Source organism: Myotis lucifugus, unplaced genomic scaffold (genome assembly GCF_000147115.1).
Source record: "Myotis lucifugus unplaced genomic scaffold, Myoluc2.0 scaffold_600, whole genome shotgun sequence".
Classification (NCBI taxonomy): Eukaryota; Metazoa; Chordata; class Mammalia; order Chiroptera; family Vespertilionidae; genus Myotis; species Myotis lucifugus.
This window is the reverse complement of record NW_005871648.1, coordinates 45,144-72,736: the sequence shown is the minus strand read 5'-3', so window position 1 is coordinate 72,736 and position 27,593 is coordinate 45,144. Positions and strand designations below refer to the sequence as shown.

Sequence of the window (27,593 nt, the reverse complement as noted above, 5' to 3'; positions counted from 1 at the left end):
CTGCCAGACTGCCCTGGGTCAGAGAGAACCAGAACATCCAAGAGAAGGCTCAAGGCCCCACAGCAGCTTGCATTGCTTCACAGCTGGGCCTCATCTGAGCACCTCCAAACCCCAAACAAGGAAGAGGAATCTGCATATCTCTCCATAGCTCCTGCTGGGTAGCCTCAGGCAGAGGCTAAATTAGCACCTCCTTAGAGATCCAAGAGCCCGTGTACCTAGTGGTCAGAGTGGGACCATCCAGATTACAACTCCTCAGATCCATAAGGGACACACTCAGGGGCAGACTCAGTGAGCACCAAAGCCCTACTGAAGCAAGTCTTGCCCCATGAGAGTGTCTTCAGCACAGAAGTTCTCCCACTGTAGACACAGCTGATTCTCATAGACAATTGGCTTGGAGGTCAATTCCTCCCAGTGATACGAACAACAATCAAGGCTTAACTACAACAAGACTGTGCACACAGCCCACAAAGGGGTGCACCAAGAGTGTCCACATCAGGTAATTGGGGAGGCTGAGCCACTGGGCCCTATAGGACACCTAGCACACAAGCCACTCTATCAACACAGGGAAGCAGCCAAAATGCAGAGACAAAGAAACAGATCACAAATGACAGAAATGGAGGAAAGCAAACTACAGTGGGGCCTTCACTTACGGAGTTACGGAGCTCGTAACTCAAATTACTCGTATGTCAAATCAAAAAGTGAACGAATGAGACACGTAATGCTGGGCTGATGTTGGGGCGTTCACTGTGACGTTCACTGCGCCAACTAGCGGTGGGGTATCTGAAGCTGGCTTGTAACCCGAATTTTAGCTTGCAACTCAAAGCAAAAAATCGGCCGAGAGACAGCTCGTATCTCGAAAAACTCGTTAGTCGGGACACTCGTAAGTCAAGGCCCCACTGTACTGGATATAGAGTTCAAAACCACGGTTATAAGGTTTTTCAAGAATTTTCTAGAAACCACCGATAAATTTAGTGAGACCCTTGAGGATATGAAAAAGGACCAACTAGAAATTAAGCATGCACTGACTGAAATAAAGAATAATATACAGAGATCCAACAGCAGACAAGAGGATCCCAAGAATCAAGTCAAAGATTTGAAATATGAAGAAGCAAAAAATACCCAATCGGAAAAGCAAAAAGAGAAAAGAATCCAAAAATATGAAGATAGTGTAAGGAGTCTCTGGGACAACTTCAAGCGTACCAACATCCAAATTATAGGGTGCCAGAAGAAGAGAGAGAGCAAGATATTGAAAACCTATTTGAAGAAATAATGACAGAAAACTTCCCCTACCTGGTGAAAGGAATAGACTTCCAAGTCCAGGAAGCACATAGAACCCCAAACAAAAGGAATCCAAAGAGGACCACACTAAGACACATCATAATTAAAATGCCAAGAGCAAAAGACAAAGAGAGAATCTTAAAAGCGGCAAGAGAAAAAAAGTCAGTTACCTACAAGGGAGTACCCATACGACTGTCAGCTGATTTCTCAACAGAAACTTTGCAGGCCAGAAGGGAGTGGCAAGAAATATTCAAAGTGATGAATAGCAAGAACCTACAACCAAGATTACTTTATCCAGCAAAGCTATCATTCAGAAGTGAAGGTCAGATAAAGAGCTTCACTGATAAGAAAAAGCTAAAGGAGTTCATCACCACCAAACCAGTATTATATGAAATGCTGAAAGGTATCCTTTAAGAAGAGGAAGAAGAAGAAAAAGGTAAAGATACAAATTATGAACAACAAATACACATCTATCAACAAGTGAATCTAAAAATCAAGTGAATAAAAAATCTGATGAACAGAGTAAACTGGTGAATATAATAGAATCAGGGGCATAGAAAGGGAGTGGACTGACAATTATTGGGGGGAAAGGGGTGTGGGGGTGCAAGAAGAGACTGGACAAAAATTGTACACCTATGGATGAGGACAGTGGGAGGGGTAAGGGCAGAGGGTGGGGAGGGAACTGGGTGGAGGAGAGCTATGGGGGGAAAAAAGAGGAACAACTGTAATAATCTGAACAATAAATTTTATTTAAAAAATTTTAAAAAGGGTACTATTGGATTTAGTAATTACCATTTTCAGGGGAGGGACTGGGAAATAAATGGAGACGAAGTTGGGATGCAAAGGAGGGAGTTGGGACCTCTGAACCAGGAGAGCTCTGAGAGAGTGTGGCGTCTGCAGGGGCCTCTGAAGGAGATTCGGACAGGCAGAGGTAGGGTAAGGAGTGGGGGTGAGGTCAGCAGGAAGTCAGGAGGCACGTCCATTTTAGTCCATTTTATCTGCTTTTCTGTAAGTCGCTGGTGTTGCAGCAATCAGCCTGAGGCATCTTCTCACTTTGGGTCATTGTGGTTCCTCGTTGCCTGGGGCTGCAGTGCTGGGGCTTGGGGGCTTGGGGGCTGGGGGTGCAAGGTTTGCTCAGCTCCCTCCAGGGAGAGGAAGCAGCAGGGCTCTGTCCAAATGGGTTTAGTCCTGCCTTTGGAATCTGTTTCCCGGTGAGGACATGACATCTGCTCAGAGGTGTGGTTCTCAGAGGGCGGTGTCCAGATCAACAGCACCAGCAGTGTCTGGAGAGGCCTCCTCGGACGGGGGTGAGGGTGGGGTAGGGTGGGGGGTGTTCCTCAGAAATTGCATTTCTAATGAATTCTCAGGTGGTGCTGCTGGTCCAGGGACCACACTTTGAGAACCACTTGCTGAGAAGAGCTAGAAGTACTTCTCCCCTGAGTCATGGGTGACATTGGTACTAGCAGGCACAGCCTGCTCTGAGTATCCACAAAGCGGTGGTCAGGACTTACTGGGGCAGCTACACCCTGGGCTCAGGCTACCCTTGGAGGGGATGGGTGCTGCCCCCGAAACAGGGAAACGAGGCCCCAGGGCTGGCACAGAGCAGAGCTCCTCGGGGTCACGCAGGGTCTGGGCAAGCTGCTTGGTGGGCAGGGGGTACGCTGTCTCTTGGCGGGTGTGTGACCTTGGGCAGGTAACCAGCATCTCACAGCCTCAGTGTCCCCGTTGTGGAGTGAGGTTTCCTGGCTGGGAGGTCCTATTGGCCTCAGGGACCGTGTTTAGTATTAAATGTCCCACCTTAGAAAGATCAGGCCCATCTCTCTCCTCTCCCATGCATCTTCCCTCCCTAGACAGTCACCATTTAATCCAAAACACAGCCTCCCTTCCACCATCGATCCCCATCTCTCAGAGAGAAATGTCTCTGATTGCTGCCCCGAGAAAGCCATTCTGCAGTTGGGTCCAGCGCCCTGGGCACCCTCCTTCCTGGCTCCAGCCTTCTCCGCAGCCCTGCCAACCTGCAGAGCACTCGCCTCGCATGCTAAATTGGACAAGCTGTCTAGACAGTACGTGCTCCTCCGTGCGTTTTACTCCAAGGGTACAGCGGAGTGATGTCAGCACCCCTCGTGCTGAGGGTGTGTCCAGCACCAGGCAGTCACAGGGAGTCACGGGGCAGGAAAGGGTTTATCCAGACAGCGCCCGTGTTCCCTGTCAGGCGACATCCCCCACGGCAGTGACGCCGGTGACAGATGCCAAGTGGAGCAGGTCCAGATAAATTCCACAGCCCCCTTGGGAAGGGAAGGGAAGGAAAACCCCTCATCTTGTCTGGTCTCCATGGGAGCTGCCCGGGGCAGTCTCTGTTCTCACAGGGCCATTCTGTCATCCCCGAGCATTTTGAAGCAGAGCCTGATTCTGATTGCTCAAGATTCTCTCTTCTTAAAAACAACAACAACCCTTCCTCCACCCCTCTCTGCTCCAGCCCCGCTTCCTTCCCACATAGCAAGCTTCTCCGCAGAGCTTTTACCCTTGCTGTTTCTTTCTCCTCCTCCTCCTCCTCCTCCTCCTCCTCCTCCTCCTCCTCCTCCTCCTCCTTCTTCCCCTTCCCCTTCCCCTTCCCCTTACCCTTCCCCTTCCCCTTCCCCTTCCTCTTCTTCTTTTTTAAATCCTCACCCGAGGATATTTTTCCATTGATTTTCAGAGAGAATGGAAGAGAGAGAGAAAGACAGAGAGAAATATTGATGTGAGAGAAACACATCAAATGAGCCAGGGAGGTGCCTGCAACTGAGGTATGTGCCCTTGATCAGAATCGAACCCCGGACCCTTCAGTCCGCAGGCTGATGCTCTATCCACTGAGCCAAACCAGCTAGAGCTGTTTCTACTGCTTCCTGTCCGGCTCCTCCATGGTTCCCTGATGCCTGGCCTCTGTCCCCGCCGCTGGTCTGACACTTTCTCACCTAGGAACCAGGGGCCGCGGAATCGGAATCACTGTGCCAAGGGCCCACCTCAGTCCTTATTTTCCTAGAGTTCTCTGGTGTGTCTGGCCCAGCTGACCGACCGTGCCTTCTGGAAAATCTGTCCTTACCTTCTGGGCTTCCTCCAACGTCTCTATTTCTTCTTCTCGTCTCCTCCATGCACCCCTCCTTGCCCTGTCACCCTTTCATGAGGATGACCCCAGGGCCCTGGCCTTAGTCCCAGCCCTTCTCACTCAGGGCAATTTCCTCTGAATTACATCTGCCCCTAGGCCTCAACCTGTACTTCTGTGCACACGAGAGCCCCACCCACATGGAGGCCTGGCTCAGACCTCACCTGACCTTTTATCCCACTTGGATGTTCTGTAGGCATCTCAAACCCAGCATTCAAACCTGAACTGATGAGCTTTCCCCAGACCCTCCTCTGTCCACGCTCCCTCCCCTGAGACTGTCCACCTGGTATAGAAAATTGGAGAAGCAGCCCTGGCCGGTTTGACTCAGTGGGCAGAGCGTCGACCTGTAGACTAAAGGGTCTGGGTTCCATTCCGGTCAAGGGCCTGTATCTCCGTTGCAGACTCCTCCCGGCCCAGGCCCTGATTGGGCACGCGTAGGAGGCAACCAATCTATGTGTCTCTCTCACATTGGTGTTTCTCTCTCTCTGTCTCTCCCCCTCCCTTTCATTCTCTCTGAAAAATCAGTGGAAAAATATCCTCGGGTGAGGATTAACAAAAAAAGAAAGAAAATTAGAGGAGCAGATGAGAAATTGGACATAGATAAAGAAGAAAACAAAGTGTCCACAGTCCCGGCACACAGAAGCCCCTCCTCTAACTGCTTGGGTGAACTTTTTTTTTTTTTTTTTAATATATTTTTTATTGATTTTTTACAGAGAGGAAGGGAGAGAGATAGAGAGTTAGAAACATCGATGAGAGAGAAACATCGATCAGCCGCCTCCTGCACACCCCCTACTGGGGATGTGCCCGCAACCCAGGTACATGCCCTTGACCAGAGTCAAACCTGGGACCTTTCAGTCCGCAGGCCGATGCTCTATCCACTGAGCCAAACCGGTTTTGGCTGGGTGAACTGCTTTTAATGTTTTCAATGGTTGTGATATTCCAACTCTCCCACTTACCATTTCAGCATAAGAATGCTCCCGTGTTGTTACCAACTCTGCCCGACTTACTATTTTAAACCTGTTTGGAACAGATCACACATTCCAACAGAACAAAAGGGGATATAGTAAAAAGTGGGTCTCCCTCCCACCCCCCCACCCCCACCCCCGCCCCCAAGTCACCCAGTTCCCTCTGCAAGGCAGCTGCCATCCCAGGCACTCGCAGATCCTTCTAGTGATATTGCGTGCCCACCCAGGAGCGCACACAATGCCACCCACCCTTTTCTACACATAGAACAGCACCCTGTTCTACACCTTCCCTTTGTATTTAACAACTCTCTTGGGAATGATTTCAGAGAGAGCTGCCTCGTTCTCGCTTCCCAGCCTTAGTGCTCCACTGTGTGGCCATACATCAGGTTATTAAACTCCCCCTCCCCCCGAGACACATTTGCATTATTGCCTGTCCTGGTGACTAGAAATCAGCCTGCAGTGAGGCAGCCCTGGGGTGGGGCCCTGGGGTGGGGCCCTGGCCAGGAGACGGGGTGATGGATGGGAAAGAAATTTTGAAGGAAGAATTGGTGAGGCTGAGAGTGAGAAAAGAGAAGTGACAAGCTTGGAATAGGGAGCGAGGTGACAGGAGGAAACGCTGGTTGCAGGTCCATGAGGAGTCTCATTCTGAGCCAGATCAGGGGCTTCTAACTCAGGCCCAAAGCCCAGGAGGGAGGTTGAAGGCCAGAGTCATGGGCCAGGGAGTGAGCTCACAGCCAAGGACAGACACTGTGCAAAGAGAGAGAAAGAACACTAGCCAGTTTCGGCTCAGCAGATAGAACGTCGCCCTGAAGACCGAAGGGTCCTAGGTGTGATTCCGGACAAGGGCATGGACCTCGGTTGCAGGCTCCTCCCCGGCCCAGGCCCTGGTCAGGGCTCGTGCAGGAGGCAACCAACCAATGTGTTTCTCTCACATCTGTATTTCTCTCTGCCTTTCCCTCTCTCTTCCACTCTCTCTGAAAATCAATGGAAAAAATATCCTCAGGTGAGGATTTAAAAAAAAAAAAAAAGAGCGAGAGAAAGACATCTTATGCTCGTTTTACAGGCCATAAAAAGCGGTGGACTCTTTCCTGCCTCTCTACCACAACACAGGTGGTGAGGGGAGGAAGAGGGATGGCTGGGCAGATGGTCAATATTTAGAGGGGACAGACGTGCCTCTGGAGAGGCCACAGATGCAATCCCATGCACTGAATGCAGAGCTGCTTCCCTGACCCTGTCAGGCCTCTGAGAGGCAAGGCCTTGGGTGGAGAGGCTGCCTGGTATCCCTGCGGCCCTGCCTGGTCCCAGCCACCCACCTGCCTCTCACCCGGGGCCTCCGCTCTTCCTGCAGGTTCTGCCCATCATTGTCTTCTTCAGCTGCGTCATGTCCATTCTCTACTACCTGGGCCTCATGCAGTGGCTGATCCTGAAGGTGAGTCCCCACACCGTGGCCTGGGCTCTCCCAGAGACACCTGCTCCGGGGGTTCACACTCTCCCAGAATGCCTTGCTCCCATGGCTCAAACCCTCCCCCAACCCCCGAGCCTTTCTCCAATCTACTGCTAACCAAATATCTTTTCACAGAGTCTGTTGTCATGATACTAGGCAGACATGGCGCCACAATCCAGGGTGATCTTTGTGGGAGGGAAGTTTGTAGAATGGAGGGTGCATTGAGAAGAAATGTTAGAGGAAAAAAAATAATTCATACCGAAAAATCTTGTGAGACTGGAGCAGGGGCCACATGGGCCAGACTTAGCTGGTGTAAATGCCAAATCCTGTGCTTATGTTCATATCTGCTGCACAAAATCAGGATGCAGGAGACAGCATTGCACCAGGCCAAAGATTATGAGTTTTTAGCTGATTGAGCTCAGAATAAACCAATACCATCAGGTGACTGCCGGGAATGCAGAAACCGCCTGCGGTTATGTTAAGTGTTCACAGGGTGTGGCATGAGGGAGGCAAGGACACCTCAGTTTGGAGAATGTGTTTAACCAAGGGGCTATGGCAAACTGAACCATCAGAGAGAGAGAGTGCAGGGCCGAACATACGCTCCACGGACTGGCTGGAGGAGGTAGGGATGATGGGCCTGGGAAAGAGAAGTCCCGGGTGGAGGAGGCTGTGGATAGGATAGCTGTCTCCAAACATGGAGGGAAGGGGCAGTTTAGGAGGTACCAGCAGTGAGGAGAAATTCCAGAGAAGCAGATTTCATCTTGATTGAAAGGAAGAACTTTCTAATATAGCGTTTCCAAAGCCTTATTCACGAAACTCTGGTTCCATAGCAGCTTAGTAAATGCTACTAGGTAAAGGGATCCCACAGTAAAATGGTTTTGTTTGTGTTTTTTTGGTGCTAACAAATTTAAACAAGTCTTGTGCGGGACTTGTCAGAGCCTTTACTGAGCTAATATGTAGTAGTTATCTCCAAGGTGTGTGTGTGTGTGTGTGTGTGTGTGTGTGTGTACAGTAATTCTCAAATATATTTGACCAAGGAATCCTTTTTTTCATGGATGGTAAGTCCCCATCAATGGAGGTTTGGAAGGGGAAGATGAATGGACCTTTTGGAGGACATGTAGGGGAGGGGGCTCCTGCGTGGGTTGGGAGTTGGAAGGAAGCCTCGTAAGGTAACTCCTGACTCTGCCTCTGGGACTTGCTGATGCCGGCCCTGCTTGCTCCTAGATTGCCTGGCTGATGCAGGTCACCATGCGCACCACCGCCCCTGAGACCCTGAGCGTGGCCGGAAACATCTTTGTGAGCCAGGTGGGTCCTGCACCTCCTGCTGTCATGCCTGTCAGCAGCCTCCCCATGGAGACCAGCTGTCCTGGGTCCCTGGAGCTCTGATTTAGTCAGTAGAAGAGCCATTGAACCTTCTCCCAGGGTCACCAAAGACGGCTGCCCCAGGGATGCACATCTGGGTCATGCCAGGGAGGATGCTCTCTGGCACCTCCTACTGCTCTGGGCCTAGGCTGCCTTCATCAGCATAGAGACTCACAAATCCTAGAGATGGAATCTAACGTTCCCCTTTTATACACGAGGAAACCGAGGCTCAAGGGTAGGAATGACTGGCCAAGATCCAACAAGATAAGCCAGGACTTAGAATCCCATTTTTTTAAGTTCCTGACCAGGATTCTTTCTACTACATCCTTTTGTCTTCCTTTACCCCTTCCTCTTTCTGAAAATGTATTTTTCATAGTAAGTGTGACTCTGAAGGCATGGCTAGTCCCGAGTTCCTCCCTTTCAGAAGGCCTGACCCTCCTGGGGGCGAGTCTCTGCAGACCATTCCAGGATCCAGGCCCATCTGTCACCAAAAGACATACTTGCCTTTCTTTCTGGCAACCCCCAGGCTTCATTAAAAGCTCAGCCTGGCCGGCATGATTCAGTGGTTTAATCATCAACCTATGAACCAGGAGGTCACATTTCAATTCCCAGTCAGGGCACATGCCCAGTTTGTGGACTTGATCCCAAGTGTGGGACGTGCAGGAGGCAGCCAATCAATGATTCTCTCTCATCATTGATGTTTCTCTCTCTCTTCTCTCTCTCTCTCTCTCTCTCTCTCTCCCTCTCTCTCTCCCTCTCCCTCTCCCTCTCCCTCTCCCTCTCCCTCTCCCTCTCCCTTTCTCTCTGAAATCAATAAAAATCCTATATAATAAAAGGGTGATATGCAAATTGACCCTATCAGCAGAACAACCAGAACAACTGCTGGACCAGTCACTCTGGGGCTCACTGACCACCTCTTGGTCCCTTTCCCCAGCCAGCAGGCTCCAATCGCATGCTGGCCACCTGTGGCAGGGGCAGGGCTGGCGAGTGGGTGGGAAAAACTGACCTCTTGGTTCCTTCCCCCAGCTGTAAGGCAACGATCACCTGATGGCGAATAGGGAACCGGGGGGAGGGAGGGTGGCAGCGGGGGTCGGGACCGGCTGCGGGCAGCTGGGGAAGAGGCCCTGATCGCAGGTCAGGCCTAGGGACTGTACCTGTGCATAAATTTCATGCACCGGGCCTCTAGTATATTTTAAAAAAACAAAAAATTCAGACCCAAATTACATCTGCTCCTGGCCCTTTGCATGAAAAGAGGTCATTCTTTGAACCTCTCTTATCCTCTATTTGTTCTCCTGAAAAAAGGGCATGATGTCTTCCTTCTCAGAAGGTTGTGAGTAATAACTGTGAGGTGCTTGGACCTGGTAGGAGCTTGACACAGGAGCATTATCAGGCCAAGTGGCAGGGCTGGGGGTCCTTGTACAGAGCCAGTCTGACGCAGATGTTCAGAGTGATTCAGTCAAGTACAGACCACAGTCTTCACCCCACCTGCTATCTCTTCCCCTGTGACCCCCAGCACTCACTGGGAGCTGCCCACTCCGGTGGGGAGGGAACTCGCCAGGTTCCTGTGCTGGTCCGGCCAGTTCTGTTTGTCTGATACCTTTCCTGCTTGCAGACCGAGTCTCCTCTGCTGATCCGGCCCTACTTGGAGGACATGACGCTCTCTGAAATCCACGTTGTCATGACCGGAGGCTATGCCACCATTGCCGGCTCCCTGCTGGGTGCCTACATCTCCTTTGGGGTATGAACACACTCCTGAAAGGGAGTGTAATTTGCTGTCAGTTTTAAAATACTTTCCCTTGATCCAGTTAGGAATGTCGGGATACAGAAATATTTTCACAAGGGGTCAAATATGCAAAATTCTATTATTATTTGCAATAGAAGAACAAAACAAAACAAGAAACGACCTACATGTCAAGCAGTGAGGGGATGAGTTGGGTAAATTTATCCATACAATGCTATGCCACAAGCCCCTACAGCAGAGGTTCTCAACCTGTGGGTCACAACCCCTTTGGCGGTCGAACGACCCTTTCACAGGGGTCGCCTAAGACCATCCTGCATATCCGATATTTACATGACAATTCATAACAGTAGCAACATGACAGTTATGAAGTAGCAATGGAAATAAACTGTATTTAAAGGGCCAGAAGGTTGAGAACCACTGCCCTAGAGTGAGGTGGGCCGTGGCCTGCCTTTCACTGTCCCTGATGCTGTGTATGTATGCGTCGAGGGATGACAGAATGACCCCCACTGTCCTCTTCTCTGGTCCCAAATTCCACCTCTCATCTCTGTCCTTGGGGGTGGCCAAGGGACAAGCCAGACTGCCCCTCAGCACTTTCTCCCTCAGGACACTGGGCTGCACTAGTCAGCTCAGCTCCACACCCCACAGAACTGCCTGGGCAGAGAGGTGGCTCTGTGACCTCAAGAAGTTCTCTTGTCTTTGTCTTCCGGCCTGGCACCCTCCCATCTAGAATTTTCGAGGTCACCTGCTTCACACTGAGGCTTAGGGAAGGTCCATCAGAGCTGGTGCACCCCCCACCCACTCCACCTCCAATTGATTTAGGAAGGCGTTTGATATGTCAAAACTGGAAACTCAAAACTGTTCCCGAAGCTTTTTTTCATGGTGTCGTATTAGGGGCGGGAATGCCATAATATTTTCAGGACTCATAATATTTTGAGGACTTAGGGCCTTTGACTGTCTTAACCTGGTTCTAGGTCTCACAGCCAGTTAAAAGAATGGTCTTCTTTCTGCTGCATCCATGTGGCTGCCCTTACTTCAGGCTAAAATCCTGGAAACTGTCCCTTTTCCACAACCTGCCTTACAACTCATCCTGCTCTCCTTCCCCTTCTCGGGCAGGAGTCCAGGGCGGCCCCAGGCAGCAGGGGCCTGGGTGCCCACTTGCCTGTAGCTCTACAGCATGTTCAGAGGCTGCCAGGACCAGCCAGATGACCAGGGTCTCCATTCACAGCCTGTATCTGGCAGCCCCCAGGCTAACCGCCCAGCTGGCCCAGGTGAAAAGCACCTACTAGAGAAGTTTGGTATCAGAGAAGCTCTCTTCTGCCCCCACCTGGCTCTTGGCCGCCACTGCAGCAGCCTCGGACCTTCTCCCACAGCCCTGCCTTCTTCCCACCCTCTCCCCTCTCCTTTCACTCCCTCCTCAAGGCACTTCCTCACTGTATCCTTGCTCTGCCCTCAGCCTCTGACTTACAGGAAGATCCCTCTTGTTCTCTCCTCCTTTCTCATTGTTGCTCAGCTTCTGGATCCCTCTGCCCTGCACCTTCCTATTGCTAATATCTGGATATTTCTAGACGCACATTGTCCAACCCAGTAGCCATGAAGCCACACATGGCTGGCTATGGAGCACTTGAAGTGGGGCTGGTCTGAAATGAGATCTGCTCTGAGACTTAGTATGGAAAAAGTCCATATATTGTATTAATAAGTTTAATATTGATGACATGGGTGGAGAGATAATATTTGGGATAGAGTGGGTTAAATAAAATGTATTATTAAAATTAATTTTACCTGTTTCTTTTTAATTGGCTACTAGAAACTTTAAAGTCAAAGATGTGGTTCTCATTGTATTTGCCTTGGACAGTGCTTATCTAGACCTTCTCTCTGGTCTGGGACCCTAGGGGTTCTTGACTGAATTCTTTCATGGTGGCCTGCACATGGTACATCTCCCTCTACACCATATTTTCCAAAAGCTCTAATGCAGGCACCCACTCTCTTCACTAATCCTGGAAACCGGTCTCTCTACCCACCCCTCTGGTTCAGGAGCCACCGCGAGAGGAGATTAAGATGTGTGCCAGGCCCTAACCGGTTTGGCTCAGTGAATAGAGCGTCAGCCTGCGGACTCAAGGGTCCCAGGTTCGATTCCGGTCAAGGGCATGTACCTGGGTTGCGGGCACATCCCCAGTAGGATGTGTGCAGGAGGCAGCTGATCTATGTTTCTCTCTCATCGATGTTTCTAACTCTCTATCCCTCTCCCTTCCTCTCTGTAAAAAATCAATAAAATATATTTTTTAAAAAAAGATGTGTGCCAGGAGCTGTGGACACGCCAGGCAGGGTGACACTGAGGAGCGGGCAGTGCCACTGATGCTCCTTAGTCAGTTGTGCAAGAGTGGGGCACAGGTCAGCGGGGTCCTGAGTGAGGCCAAGTGAACATCCACTACTTAGTTTCAACATCTGTAAGATGGGCGAGATTACTGCCCACCGCACAGCAGCTTAAGAACTAAATGCAATATCATGCAATTAGCATGATATTGAAGACATGGTAGTTACTTCTCTGACATAGTAGGGTCAGAAATACCTCCTCCTGAAACAGACCAGTGTCATGCTCTGTAGTTGTCTGGATGTATTTTCTTTCTCAGTAAAGATCTTTCTTAAAAATATATATTTTTATTGATTCCAGAGAGGAAGGGAGAGGGAGGGAGTGATAGAAACATCAATGATGAGAGAGAACCATTGATTGGCTGCCTCCTGCACACCCCCTACTGTGGATCGAGCCTGCAACCCAGGCATGTGTCCTTGGCCGGAATCGAACCCGGGACCCTTCAATCCCCCGGCCGACGCTCTAGCCACTGAGCCAGGGCCTCAGTAAAGATCTTTTTGAAAATTCAAATGGAGAGCTCATGCCCTGTATCCCTCTCTGACCTGGGCCTTGGGGGGTTGGAACAGAAGGCATTCCTGACCGGGTATCTGGGATATCATGGCCCTGAGAAGCAGCTGGCCTGGCCGGGGGGCGGGGGGGGGGAGCGTGTATGGGCTGGCCCAGTGGCCCAGGGAGCCCGGCCTGGGCAGGACTCACCCCTTTTCAAGATGAGCAGGACATGTCCAGCTGTGGCCTTTGAGGCTGTGGCCACGACTGCCTCACAGCATTGCAGCTTAAATTTACCTCCCCTCCTTCTTGTCCTTTTTATTTAAAATTTAAGAACTGCAGCCCTAGCCAGTTTGGCTCAGCAGATAGAGCATCGCCTGCCGACTTAAGGGTCCCGGGTTCGATTCCGGTCAAGGGCATGTACCTCGGTTCCAGGCTCTGGTGTTAGGCAACCAATTGATGTGTCTCTTTCACACTGATATTTCCCTCTCTCTCTGTCTCTCCCCCTTCCTTCCACTCTCTAAAAAAATAATAAAATAAAATTTAAGAACTGCAGTTGACTTATTATAAAATTTAAAAAGAAGAAGTCTATTTTACTTTTCTGTTTATAAAAGCAATATATATCCTTGTGAAATTTTCAAAACACACAAAAAAGCAGAAAGAAAAGAAAATCACACTTGGCTTTCCAGGGGCAGCGAAAACTGGTTGCCACTGTGGTGTCTTTCTTTCTGGTCTTATAGCTCCGGAGCTTGCTTTCCCGCATCATTGTGGTTATGCTCTATATGCAATTTTGTGGTCATTTCCCCTGTGATCGTGAAGCTTTGGTAACCATTGTTTTCTATGGCAGCTTGACCATTGTTATGTGTTTGGCTTGGCTCTAATTTCCCCATTTGGTAAATAACACAGTGGAAGAGAACAGGGGAGCAGAGGGGTTGGGGCCACCACGAGGATAGAAATCCAGGAAGGGACAGTCCTGGGGCTCAGGTGGCTCTGCCATCTTGCCGGGAAGGGTTTCGAAGCATGGCTCCAGAGACATCAGGACCCAGGGCCAAAGGGTGGCTGTGGTGGGAGGTAGATTTCCTGAGAAGAGCTCTCCAACCCAGGAGTGGGTGTGATGGGCTCCCTTGAAGAGGTGAGTATTCAAGAAGCGATCTTGCCACCCTAACCGGTTTGGCTCAGTGGATAGAGTGTCGGCCTGCGGACTGAAGGTTCCCAGGTTTGATTCCGGTCAAGGACATGTACCTTGGTTGCGGGCACATCCCCAGTAGGGGGTGTGCAGGAAGCAGCTGATCGATGTTTCTAACTCTCTACCCCTCTCCCTTCCTCTCTGTCAAAAATCAATAAAATATATGTATTTTTTAAAAAAGTGATCTTGCCTTAGCCAGTTTGGCTCAGTGGATAGAGCATTGGCCTGAAGATTGAAGAGTCCCAAGTTCGATTCCGGTCAAAGATACATACCCAGGTTTCGGGCTCGATCCCCAGTAGGGGGCATGCAGAAGGCAGCCGATCAATGATTCTTTCTCATCATTGATGTTTTTATCTCTCCCTCCCTCTCCCTTCCTCTCTCAAATCAATAAAAATATATTAAGAAGCAATCTTATATAGGGAGGACATTCCTACAGTCTGAGGTTGAATTAGGTCACCTCTTGGATCCATTTCAACTCTCATGTTCTGTGAACTTTGTCTGAAACCATCACAAACCCCTCCACCAGTGGCCAACGAGTCCTTGTATGAATGGTCAAAGGGAGACAGCCCAGAAGAGAAGGATGAACTTTGAACTTTGAGCCAAAAGGCCTGATGGGTTCTAATTCTTTGTCTTCCTCTATATTGGGCAAGTCAGACTTAATCCTTTGGGGACTCCCTTTCCTTCTTTATAAAATGGGGTAACACTACAGTTGTCTCTTGAACAGCATGAGTTTGAACAGTCTGGACCCACTTTGACAGGGATATTATTCAGTAAGTACTATATTTTCCCTTTTTCATGATTTTCTTTTCTCTATTGTAAGGATACAACATACAAAATATGTGTTAATTGACTGGTATTGGTAAGGCTTCCGGTTAACAGCAGGTTACGAGTAGTTAACTTTTGGAGGAGCCAGAAGTTATATGCAGATTTTTGACTATTTTTGACTGGTGTTCGGTGTCCCTGACCCCCGCTTTCTCAAGGGTCAACTGTACTCATCCGTCTGACTTACAGACACTCTGGGGGAAATATGAGCTCTGTACTATAGCCTGGGGCCCGCTGCACATAAAAGGAACTATAATGGACAAAGGTGGCAGCAGTTCAGACAATAATGACAGCCCAGTGGGGCTGAGTACAGTGGCCCCTGCTGCCCGGGGCCGCACTGCTTGGCCCCCACGTCCTCCTATAACCCCCATCTCCCTCTTGCAGATCGACGCCGCCTCTTTGATTGCTGCCTCTGTGATGGCCGCGCCGTGCGCGTTGGCCCTTTCCAAGCTGGTCTACCCGGAGGTGGAGGAGTCCAGGTTCAGGAAACAGGAAGGAGTGCAGCTAAGCTCCGGGTGAGCACAGCAGGACTCTTGCTGGTGGGGAGGTGGGGACAGGAGCAGAGGCAGGAGACAGCAGTGGGTCCCATGTTCTCTGCCCTTCCACCAAGCCCAGGCTCACCTCTTGCCTTAAACTGCCCCCTTTGTGGCTTCGCTTAGAAAAACGCGAACTCCAGTTCTTGCATCTTAATTTCCATGTTGGAACAGCAGGAAACAATGGGCTGGTCAAGGCATGGGAGAGTGGCCTGGGTCTTGTGTGGTGAGGAGGGTCTTGCCACCTTCTCCACAAACCTTGAGCTCTGACCACCAGTGTGTCAATCACATATTCACTTCCTGAGCGCTGTCCCGGATCTCACTCACCTCCTAACATCTCTTCATCATGTTCTTAATAGCTGCCGAGTAACATCTATCCTTTAAAAATGTTGAAAAGGGTCCTAGCCAGTTTGGCACGGTGGATAGAGCGTTGGCCTGCAGACTGAAGGGTTCTGGCTTCTATTCTGGTCAAGGGCACATGCCCAGGTTGTGGGCTCGATCCCCAGTAGGGGGCCTGCAGGAGGCAGCCAATCAATGATTGTTTTTCATCACTGATGTTTCTATCTCTCTCTCCCTCTCCCTTCCTCTCTGAAATCCATCAATATATATATATTTTTAATATATTTTATTGATTTTTTACAGAGAGGAAGGGAGAGAGATAGAGAGTTAGAAACATCGATGAGAGAGAAACATCGATCAGCTGCCTCCTGCACATCTCCTACTGGGGATGTGCCCCCAACCCAGGTACATGCCCTTGACCGGAATCGAACCTGGGACCCTTCAGTCCGCAAGCCGACACTCTATCCACTGAGCCAAACCGGTTTCGGCCCATCAAAATATATTTAAAAAATAAATAAAAATCTTGAAAAGATATCACTTTTGACAAATGAGCGTGGGGATACAGTATGCTCACAACGCCCTGAAGGTCGAGAGCAGCACTGCTTTATAGAAATATGATTTAAAATTTTCTAGTCGCTGTCTTTTAAAAAGTAAAAAGAAGCAGGAGAGTTTAATAAAATACTTTATTAACCCAATATATCCAAAATATTATCTTCTCAACATTTTAATAAAATGATTTGTTTTCCTATTGAATTTTTTGGTACTAAATCTCTAAAAACCTAGTGTGTGATTTCCACTTACCACACACCTCAGCTCTGAGCAGTCTCCTTTCCAGTGCTCCGAAGCCACATGTGGCTCGTGGCTCCTGTTGTGGGCTGCTCTGCCCTGGAAGCCTGGGTCTCCTCCTGGTGCTGGGACCAGCCCTTCTCTCTGTGTGTGTCAAAGGGCAAAAACAAGGACCTTCGGCTCTGAACTACATTGTCCAGGGTTCTTCTCTGACCCCATAGGACAGTGATGGCGAACCTATGACACGCGTGTCAGAGGTGACACGCGGAACTCACTTTTTTTGGTTGATTTTTCTTTGTTAAATGGCATTTAAATATATAAAATAAATATCAAAAATATGTCTTTGTTTTACTATGGTTGCAAACATCAAAAAATTTCTCTATGTGACACGGCACCAGAGTTAAGTTAGGGTTTTTCAAAATGCTGACACGCCGAGCTCAAAAGGTTCGCCGTCACTGCCATAGGATGAGAGGCCTCGCTGTGTGCGGGGTCAGGCCAATAAGATGACTCTTGATCCCAACAACAGAGATGCTCAGAACATCTTAGAAGCCGCCAGCAGCGGGGCCGCCATCTCTGTGAACGTCATTGCCAACATTGTGGCCAACCTGATCGCCTTCCTGGCCGTGCTGGACTTCATCAACGCTACCTTCTCCTGGCTGGGGGACATGGTGAACATCCAGGGGCTCAGCTTCCAGGTACAGCCCCGGCCGACCCCCATGGCCTGGGGAGGGGACAGTCCTGGGCAGTGGGTGGTGGTGGACATTCAGCAGAGCCCAGGCCAGCCGGGGTCCCAGCAGCTCCCCTTGCCTTGTGTCTCAGCTCATCTGCTCCTACATCCTGCGGCCGGTGGCTTTCTTAATGGGAGTGGCCTGGGAGGACTGCCCAGTGGTGTCCGAGCTGCTGGGGATCAAGCTGTTTCTGAACGAGTTTGTGGCCTATGAGAAGCTCTCCAAGTACAAGCACCGCCGCCTTGCTGGGGTTGAGGAGTGGATCGGCGGCGAGAAGCAGTGGATCTCCGTGAGTGTCCGGTCCCCTCCCTGAGGCAGGAGCATGACCCAGCTGTTCTTCCTGCTCCCTGGGCCCTGCGTTCCACCTCCCACATCCTACTGCCCTGGGCCCAAGACGGCTTCGGGGCTCACGGCCATCACCTTGGGTCCTCAGGAGGCTGAGGTGCAGGGAAGGAGCCTTGTTGGGGATGTGGGAGATCTGGCCATAGATGGGCTACCATCCTGTGTGGCCTTGGGCCAGCCGCTGCTCCTTGCCTCTCTAGAAAAACTGGTGTAACACCTGCTATATCTACCCCGAAGGAATAGGTATGAGCCTCCAGTGAGCCCTGAGGGTGAAGTAGGGAGACCTTACCACTATAGCCGCTGTCAGTACATTGCATTCAGTTCAGGGGTTGGCTCTTTCTGTTAAAATTTATTTTTAAAACTATAAAAGCTATAAAATGAACCTTTGTAAAAGAATTCAAGCTCCATGTAACATCATCAGGAATGAAAAAGTTACCAATCTCACACCAGCCTAAAATAATAGCTATTGTTGTATACAGTTTCTTCTATTCTTTTAAAGATAATTTGTATAGTTTTCATTTTAGTATTCAAAGTCTATTGTAGCCAGCTTTTCTCACCTACTATTATGACATAAGCATCATTTAAAAAGTATACTATATATATTTTTGTATTGATTTCAGAGAGGAAGGGAGAGAGATAGAGAGAGATAGAAACATCAATGATGAGAGAGAATCATTGATTGCTACCTCCTGCACATCTCCTACTGGGGATTGAGCTATAACCCGGGCATGTGCCCTGACCAGGAATCAAACCATGACCTCCTGGTTCATAGGTTAACACTCAACCACTGAGCCAGAACTGGGCTAAGCTTCATTTAAAAAAAAAAATTTTATTGATTCAGAGAGGAAGGGAGAGGGAGAGAGGGATAGAAACATCAATGATGAGAGAGAATCATGGATCGGCTGCCTTCTGCACGTCCCCCACTTGGAATCGAGCCCACAACCCAGACATGTGCCCTTGACTGGAATTGAGTTAGGGACCCTTCAGTCCACAGGCCGATGCTCTATCCACTGAGCCAAACCAGCTAGGGCTAAGCTTCATTTTTGATATCTGTATTCTCACACATTACACATATCAAAAATGATATTGATTTATCATCAGTTCAGGTGAATTCCGTTATTTGGCAATCATGCACAATGCTGAAGGGGATAGGTTTGTTTACAGAACTTTTCCCTGCTCTCGGATCATTTCCTCAGGAGCTTTTCCAGATGTGGATGACTCAAGTCACGGGGCGTGAGTCCTCCTGTGGTTGCTGCCAGTAACTTTCCCAAAGGGTTGTAGCAACTGAAATCACCCCCAGCTGTGCCTGTGAGCAATGCCTTCACCACATGCTGAAGAGCACTGAGTCGCCTCTTAAAAAAAGAAGTTCTGCTAGTTGAATGGGCAAATAATAGCTCATGGTGTTCATTGATGTTTCTTGGGTTACTAGGAACTTTTAACATGAAATATTCTTTTTGTCTTTTAATTGTAAAGGAATGTACTCTTTTTTAAAAAAAAAAGTTTATATGGAGTAAAAAGCACAGATTCCTCTCACTCCTCATCCTCAGCTCCTCTCTCACTCTCTTCTGTAGAGATAGTGGATGGTACACTCATTCAGGACCATTTAAAAAAATCCTTACCCGAAGATATGTTTATTGATTTTTTGAGAGAGAAAGGGAGGGAGAGAAACATCGATGTGAGAGAGAAACATTGATCTGTTACCCCCCCACACACACTCCCCCTGATCGGGGATCGAACCTGCAACCTTTTGGTGTATGGTAAGTATGTACCCTGGTCGGGAATCAAACCCAAAACCTTTTGGTGTATGGGACGATGCTCCAACCAACTGAGCCACCCAGCCAGAGCAGGGTCATTTTTTCATGAACTTCATTCCTTTGGCAAGTATTTGTTGAGACTTCTGAGGTGCCATGCATTCTGTGAGGTACCAGGAATAGAAAGGGGAGTCAGACAGATCCTGGTGTCATGGAACTTACATCTAGTGAAGGACACAGGTAAAACAAAAGAAAGCAAAAGAATAAAAAATAAAATAACGACAATTCGTGGTTTTATGAAGGAGACTCCAGGAGGAAATGGGGGAGAGAGGGAGATCTTTATTGGCTGGTCAGGAAAGGACTCTCTGTAATATGGAATTTAGGCCAAGACTTGGAGGGAGGAGAGGGGGCCAGGAGAAGCTGGGCAAAGCATTCCCAGGAAAGAGGTATGTGCAAAGGCCCTGAGGTTGAAAAGCACTTGTTTAGAGAACTGAGAGGAGAGAGTGCAGGTAGAGAAGGTGGTAATCATAAAAGACAGTGGCACAGGCCAAGGAGCAGTAGGATATTACTGACAATTTGACATTTCACATTTTAAGAGTACTTGGGTTGCTATATGGAGGGTGACTATAGGTGAGCAAGCAGGATGCAGGAGTCTTATTATTTATTATTTTTTAAGTCTGTTTTTTTAAATATATATGAATATATATATATATGTATATATATATATATATTTCAAAGAGGGAGAGAGAGATATAAACATCAATGATGAGAGAGAATCATTGATAGGCTGTCTCCTGCACGCCCCCTACTGGGGATCGAGCCCACAACCCTGGGCATGTGCCCTTGATCAGAATCGAACCCGGGACCCTTCAGTCTACAGGCGGACACTCTATTCACTGAGTCAAACCAGCTAGGGCAGTGATGGCGAACCTATGACATGCGTGTCAGAGGTGACACGCAAACTCATTTTTTTGGTTGATTTTTCTTTGTTAAATGGCATTTAAATATATAAAATAAATATCAAAAATATAAGTCTTTGTTTTACTATGGTTGCAAATATCAAAAAATTTCTATATGTGACATGGCACCAGAGTTAAGTTAGGGTTTTTCAAAATGCTGACACGCCGAGCTCAAAAGGTTCGCCATCACTGACTGCTAGGGCTATATTTTTTATATTAATTTTAATAAACTCTTTATGGTATAAAGACATTAACCGTTTTCTGTCACATTGTCTACATATATTTTCCTCCCCCCCCCCTTTATTTTGTATTCAGTGATTTTTCTTTTACCACACATTTTACACCAAATCTTTTCCTTTGGGATTTCTTCTAGTATTTCTAAACTTAGACAGTTCTCTCCACTCCAGAAATCTGCTAAGTGTTAAATTTCTGGAACATCATGGTGTTGTTAAAAGCATGAGCTTTGAAGGCAGAACTGAGTTCAAAATCTGACACAGCCGCATTCTTGCTGTGTGAACTTCCTCAGTTACCTAACCACTCTGAGCCTCAGCTTTCCCCTCTCCAAAATGAGAGTAATAACACTACATTGTAACTATAATAATTATTCTATATTTTGCATTATTTGCTGTTTAAAATATCAATATTTATCTACTTCAATGATCTAGAATTGATTTTTTTATATGATATGAAGTATGGGTCTAAGCCAGCTGTGGGCAAACTACGGCCCGTGGGCCGGATCTGGCCCGTTTGAAATGAATAAAACTAAAAAAAAAAAAAGACCGTACCCTTTTATGTAATGATGTTTACTTTGAATTTATATTAGTTCACACAAACACTTTATCCATGCTTCTGTTCCGGCCCTCCGGTCCAGTTTAAGAACCCATTGTGGCCCTCGAGTCAAAAAGTTTGCCCACCCCTGGTCTAAGCCAATCCCTGCCCCCTCCTCTCAAATTGTTGCATTTTGACTCGAAACACCTCTTTCCGGAAAATTCAGTAACTGTGCAGAGCAAAAGAGAAGAATTACTTTGCTTAAACTTGTACTGTGTGCCTGGTATTTCCCATAGATGATACGATCCTTGCAATAGCCCTTCCAAGCTGGTACTGTCTTCCCCACCCTCCAGATGGAGGAACAAAAACATAAAGAGGCTATTGACTTGCTCAACCTGATCATACCTGGGGACAAGCCTGGAACCCAAGTTGGTTGTTTTCCACGTCCCTCACTCTCTTCACTGGGCCACAATCCCTCCACCCTCAGAGTTCTCAGCAGAAGAGTCCACAGGAGACAGGAGTGCAAGACTGTAGAGTGTTGGGAAGGGGCCAATCACCCAAGTGCCCCCTGGGTGCAGAGCTTGGTAGGACTGAGCCAGCCTGAATCACATCCAGAAGGGCTGGTGATTAAGCTGAGCAGAGCGAAGGGCGCCTGAGGTGGTGCAGCTTGACCTGACTTAGAGGTGGGTGTGCAAGGCCTGGCGGGGCAGCACCGAGTGTTCCCAAGGTCAGAGACACACAACAGCCCAGCAGGTGTAACTCAGTGGCTGAGCATCCACCTATGAACTAGGAGGTCGAGGTTCCATTCCTGGTAGGGGCACATGCCAGGGTTGTGGGCTCAATCCCCAGTGTAGGGTGTGCAGGAGGCAGCCAATCAAAGATTCTCTCTCACCATTAACATTTTTATCTCTCTGTCTCCCTTCCTCTTTGAAATCAATAAAAATATATCTTAAAAAAACACACAGAGCAAGTGGGTGATATGAAGGCCAGGGAGCTGGGTGGTGTAGGGTGCTCCCGTCCCGTCTGAGGGAGTCCCTCCTCACTCATCTTCTATAATTCCAGGTCCGAGCAGAAATCCTCACCACATACGCCCTGTGTGGATTTGCCAACCTCAGCTCCATTGGCATCATGCTGGGAGGCCTGGGTGAGTCTTGGGGGGCATCCCGGGCATCCTGGACTGTCGGGGACCTGGGCTCTAGTCCTGGCTATGAAACAACTTCCTGGGGACCTGTAGTCCTCAGTTCCCTGCCTTTGTCTAAGGCGAGGCCTGAATGAGATGGCCATGGAGGTTCCTCCCAGCCCAGGAATTCCATGATTTCTTGGCTTCTGGGTGCAGCCCAGGCCGAGCCTGGCTCTGGGATCTGGGGAGGGACCGGAAGCACAGTGCTGGTCTCTCCCCTGAGACCCTGGCCTGCCATTTCCCACTCCCAGTGGACAGGCAGGCCTTGGGCACCCAGGGAGGCAGGCTCTGCCCAGCTCTCAGCTCTCTGCAGAAACCCCTTCCTTCCACTCTTCGCAGTCCCCCTGCCTGGGCTTGTAACCACCCCATTTTACAGAGGAGGACACTGATTCGTGGAGAAGTGAAGTGATAGCCTAAGTCACACAGCTAGCCAATGGCTAGGCCTGTATTTAATCCCAGGTCCGCCTGACTCCAGACTCAGGTCTTTTCTTACATCTGCCTCTGGTGATGTGTGTGGAGAGGTGTGGGGTGCTACCTAGTCAGGCCAAGGACTCCCAAACTCAGCCAGTGTCAGGAGGACAGTGTCCATCCCTGGCCACCTAGAAGAGAAAGGGGAGTCAGCAGATGCAGCCAGCGGTGCAGAGCGTGGGCAGAGAGGCCCTCGGCGTCCTGGCCCTGAGCATTCCTGTCCCCTTGCAGCCTCCATGGTCCCCCAACGGAAGAGCGACTTCTCCCAGATCGTGCTGCGGGCCCTCTTCACAGGGGCCTGTGTATCCCTGATGAACGCCTGTGTGGCAGGTGAGTCCCTGCCTGGTAGAGCCTTGATTTCTCGCTGGGCTGGGCACTGGGGCTCTGAACTCTTCGGAAGTCCCTGAGGGTGGGAAGTGAGGGGATAGTAGACCCTGCTTGCCATCTGCTTTCTCTGCATAGGGATCCTCTACGTGCCCAGGGAGGCCGAGGTCAACTGTACGAGCCTCCTGAACACGACCCTCAGCAGCACCAGCTTTGATGTGTACCAGTGCTGCCGCAAGGCCTTTCAGAGGTGAGGGCCAGGGGATGCCATGGGCACCTGGGCAAGGAATAGAAAGGTCGTGGCCGTGGTTGATGTGGCCAGGGGAGGAGGAAGTGGGGCTTGAGGACCAAATTTGGGGAAGAAAGATGGACCAGAGACATGGAGCAACTTTTCCAGGGTTGCACAGCCTGTAGGGGCCAGCAGAGCCAGTGCTGGGGGTCAGACTGAAGCCTTTGCTTTCTTTCAGCACCAGCCCGGAGTTCAGCCTGGACAACTGCTGCCGATTTTACAACCACACAACCTGTCCATAGTGGGGCAGCATGCCTCGGTGCCTTCTGGGGGCTGTTCTTCCCCAGGAGGCAGCTGACCCCACCTTTCCCTCTCCAGGCCTGTCCTCGGGAAGCCCACTGGGAGGGGGCGGTGGCGTGAGTGGGCGGAGGCTGAGAGGGTGTGTAAGTGAATGAAGGATGCTCCTCACTCCTCATTTCCCGCCTCCCAAATGTGAATTCCCAGGATCACGGCTGCCTTCTCTGTTTCTCCCCTCCACATCCAACAGCACCCTGGTCTTTTTAGTCCCCTTCCTACCATGGATCTCTCCCATGCACCCTTTCCTTCTCTTATGGCCCCTCGCCCCTGGCATCTAGGCCTCCTCCTTCCCTCTTCTCTGGCACTTGGGGCTTACTGAGGCTTACCCCTGCCCATGGTTTCTCCTGAAGGCCCCTTCCCCTACTTCAGGAGACTCCCCACTGCCTTCCTTCATTGCACTTCCCAAACTGGGGTCCCGTGGAACACTCCCACAAGGTGTCCAGAACTTCCACGGTCCACTAGGTTTTGGAAACACTAGGCTAAAAAAAGTTAGACAGGTTGTTTTTTTTAAAAAATGGTTTTATTGCTTAAAGTATTACAAAGAGTATTATATATGTCTCCTTTTTTTTTCTTCCCTTGACCTTCCCCTAACCTCCCATACCCCCCAGTGTCTTGTGTCCATTGGTTATGCTTATATGCATGCATACAAGTCCTTCGGTTAATCTCTTACCCCCCCCTCTCCAACCCTCCCCGGCCTTCCTGCTGTAGTTTGACAGTCTATCTTGACTCCATTGTATGTTCTTGCCTTCTTTGTCAAATATTAATTGAGCATATTGGTTTGGGTCAATTTCTGGGCTCTCTATTCTATTCCATTGATCTATATGTCTGTTCTTGTGCCAGTACCAGGCAGTTTTGAGAACAGTGGCTTTGTAATACAGCTTGATATCTGGTATTGAGATCCCACCTACTTTGTTCTTTCTCAGGATCGCTGCAGCTATTCGGGGTCTTTTTTTTATTCCAGATGAATTTTTGGAGACTTCGTTCTAGGTCTGTAAAACATGCCGTTGGTATTTTAATGGGAAGTGCATTGAGTTTATAGATTGCTTTGGATAGTATGGACATTTTAATGATGTTGATTCTACCAATCTGTAAGAGGCCATGGGGCTACAGGAAAGGCCTGATCCCACTCCAAGTCATGTAAAGGACATGAGCTTGGCTTGTACCCCAGTTCTTGTGATCTAGGCAAGCAGACATTTTGTCATAGCAACTGTTTGTCATAGCAACTGTCAAACATATGGAACTAGACAAAGCTTGCCCAGTCTTGCCCAGCTTGTAATGATCTGCTACTTCCTTATGATAGGCCAAGCCCTAGCAGTGATCTATGAAACATAACCAGCCACAGCTTAGCTATAAAACAGTGTGTGTAAAAAATAAAGTTGCTGGTGCTTTGTGCCAGTCCTCCTAAACCCCGGTCTCTGGTGCTTTCATCCCACGCCGCCATTACCCTACGGGGCCTTTTGGGAGCGGGTCTCCACAATTGGCGCCCAACGTGGGGCAGAAGGTGGGCTGCGTGAGGACCCCGGAGTATCACTCGGCCGAGTCCATTAAGTAATAGTAAGTTTTGGGGAATTTGTGTTAATTAGGAATAAAACATGGGGCAATTAGAGACCAAAGAGCGCTCTCTGTATGCGCAGATGTTAAAGAACATGCTGCAGGCAAGAGGGGCTTGAGTAACTACCTCCCGACTCCAGCCGGGGGGCCACGACGGTGGCCATGCACTGGGTTTGTCTCTCTGGTGTTTGTTGTCTGGTATTTGTTGTCTTGGTATTTGTTATCAAAAAGTCGTCTGCTTCTGTGTGCACCCCGCTGCAATGTTTTTTGAAAAATTTTCAGGACTTCAAGGAGCGAGCTGCAGGTTCCAGACAACCTTAGGTTGCATTTGTCTGGTTTGTTTTGTCTTTGTTCTTTATTGTCTTTGTCTTTATCAAAATAGGTTAGGGTCAGTCATCTTCGTCGACCCCCTATCAGTCAGGCCCACTCCGAGTGAGTAGAAGAGGAGCTAGATCACCTCCTGGGAAGCTATAGAGCTCCCTCAGAAATTGGGAATTTGTTAGGAATTGGGTGGATTGTTTAAATTCTGAGTGAATGGTGAAAGTGTGTGAGTGTGGAGGGAGGGGGCCTGCCCTCTCCTCTCCTTTATGTGGCTCCACAACTTCGGTTACGGAGTCCGAGTGGGCCCCAACCTGTGGTTCCGTGATTCGTTATATGGCATAACGGTGACTCACTCCCATATGGAGGTGACCAGGCCCGGGGTTTATACGGGTGCACCTTAGCCAAGACAAATCTAAGCTCCTAAGGGACGTGGCCAGGCGGGCATCTGCATGAGGATCTGTGAAAACAGGTCATCCCCTCCCTTGTCTGTCTCTCACCACTGATCATCATGGTGTGGGGACAAAGTAAACCCACTGTTAACTGGTCTATGTGAAGTTAAAGCTACTTTGATTTATTCTGCTGTTCTGTTGATATGCTTGGCTGAACGTTTGGGCTGGACCCGTGGTAGTCTGCAAAAGTCTCTTGGCAGCTGCGAGAATTATTTTTCTCAGAGTCTTTTGCTCACTATTAAAGGGGAATCAGCCCACTTAGCTAATAAAGATTTCTGTCTATCAGTTGCTCTTACCTAGGTTGTAAATTTACTGTATTACGTTAAAGTTCTAGGGTAGATTTAAAGGTTAAGATGTTAATGCTTTTGATTTGCAGAAATTCTGAACGGGAGTGGCCCACTTTCCAGGTGGGATGGCCGGACGTATAGGACTTATGATTTAACACCTTTCGTATCGCTCATGAGTTTTCTCGTGTTTCGCGCACCATCTGTTAAGGACCGCTCACGAGTTTTCTTGTTTTTCACGCCCATGGAAAAAGGAGCGAATCTAGATACTTATGTAAATTTTGTTTGGTCCCTCTTCATAGAGGAAAATGTTTTACGCAGTACCATACGTTAAAAAAGTACTAGGAACTTTAATTGTTTAATCGTTGAATTGTTTTTGTAAATAAAAATGTTATAATTATTGAAAAACGACACCTAAAGTGCATTATGATGATTTAAATAACGTGCAGTTTGCCCAAAAATGTGCGGTCCCTGGCGTATGTCTTAGAGATTTCTATGCGGTATGAAAGGTGTTAACCACCGCTTTTCAGGTTCACCATGTTGTCTACAGCCGGCCGGGTCACCCTGACCAAATTCCCTATATTCAAGTGTAGGTCAATAGTTTAACTAAAGAAAGGTTGGAAACAAATACGCCATCTGAGTCATTTGCTAAAACTTCCCACAAAGCAGAATGTGGGGGAAAGGAAGAAGAGAGCACGTGGTGATCCAATATGGACGCCCCCTCCCCAAGTATTCTAATTTACAATCTCCTTCTCATAATTGAAAAGTTTTACAAAAATTTAAAAATGGGTCTGGGATTTCTGTACACGTGTAAAGAGAAAAAAATAGCTTGGAATTAATGCGCGCATCGTCCGATTTTGGACATTTAGATAGAGTTTTGAGCTAAAATCTCTTTACAAACGTACAAAATAAAACCCAAGACTAATTATTTCCTAAGAAAAATGGCAAATTTAACCCATAGGAAAAAAAATGCTGGCTAGATTCTAGCAGCAGGATTGGCATTTCCATAATAAAGAACAGTTTTTAAATACTAATAAAGGGTGTTAAAAAGTTAACTTCAAGACCAAAAAGGAAATTCAGTAAATTATCTTTATTACAAAAATTTACTAAAAAATATGCCTTAAAATAATAAATTAGATTTAAATCTTAAGAATTATTAAAATATATTAATTATAAAAATCTAAATAGCCCAGGTAAAAGACGGCTACGCCCTTTAATTAAGGCTGGCTTCCCAAAGCGATTTCTAATAGAGGAAGGAGTAGCCTCCCTTCCCCCAACAGAACAAGCAGGTAGGCCAAAAATTTCCTACCAGTGGCAACTTATCTACCATAAGAAGCCAGTATCTTTATAAGCACTCATATTACTGGCATCCCCTATAATCCCACTAGTCAGGGTATTGTAAAACGTGCCCATTCTACCTTAAAGGCTATATT

The 27,593-nt window shown here is 48.5% G+C and overlaps 1 protein-coding gene across 3 annotated transcripts in view; it reads left to right on the top strand.

Annotated features, from left to right (window-relative positions):
* SLC28A1 (solute carrier family 28 member 1) overlaps window positions 1-23,673 on the top strand; it is a 38,771-nt gene extending 15,098 nt beyond the window's left edge. For all 3 annotated transcript variants that reach the window (XM_014447003.2, XM_014447005.2, XM_006104725.3), the window contains exons 9-18: window positions 6,731-6,811; window positions 8,051-8,131; window positions 9,801-9,926; window positions 15,176-15,306; window positions 16,976-17,144; window positions 17,269-17,466; window positions 22,060-22,141; window positions 22,877-22,975; window positions 23,108-23,219; window positions 23,437-23,673. In XM_014447003.2, coding sequence (XP_014302489.1) covers window positions 6,731-6,811; window positions 8,051-8,131; window positions 9,801-9,926; window positions 15,176-15,306; window positions 16,976-17,144; window positions 17,269-17,466; window positions 22,060-22,141; window positions 22,877-22,975; window positions 23,108-23,219; window positions 23,437-23,500 — 1,143 coding nt within the window. In that variant the 3' untranslated portion in view covers window positions 23,501-23,673. The remainder of the gene's footprint in view (window positions 1-6,730; window positions 6,812-8,050; window positions 8,132-9,800; window positions 9,927-15,175; window positions 15,307-16,975; window positions 17,145-17,268; window positions 17,467-22,059; window positions 22,142-22,876; window positions 22,976-23,107; window positions 23,220-23,436) is intronic.
* The last annotated feature ends 3,920 nt before the right edge of the window (window positions 23,674-27,593 follow it).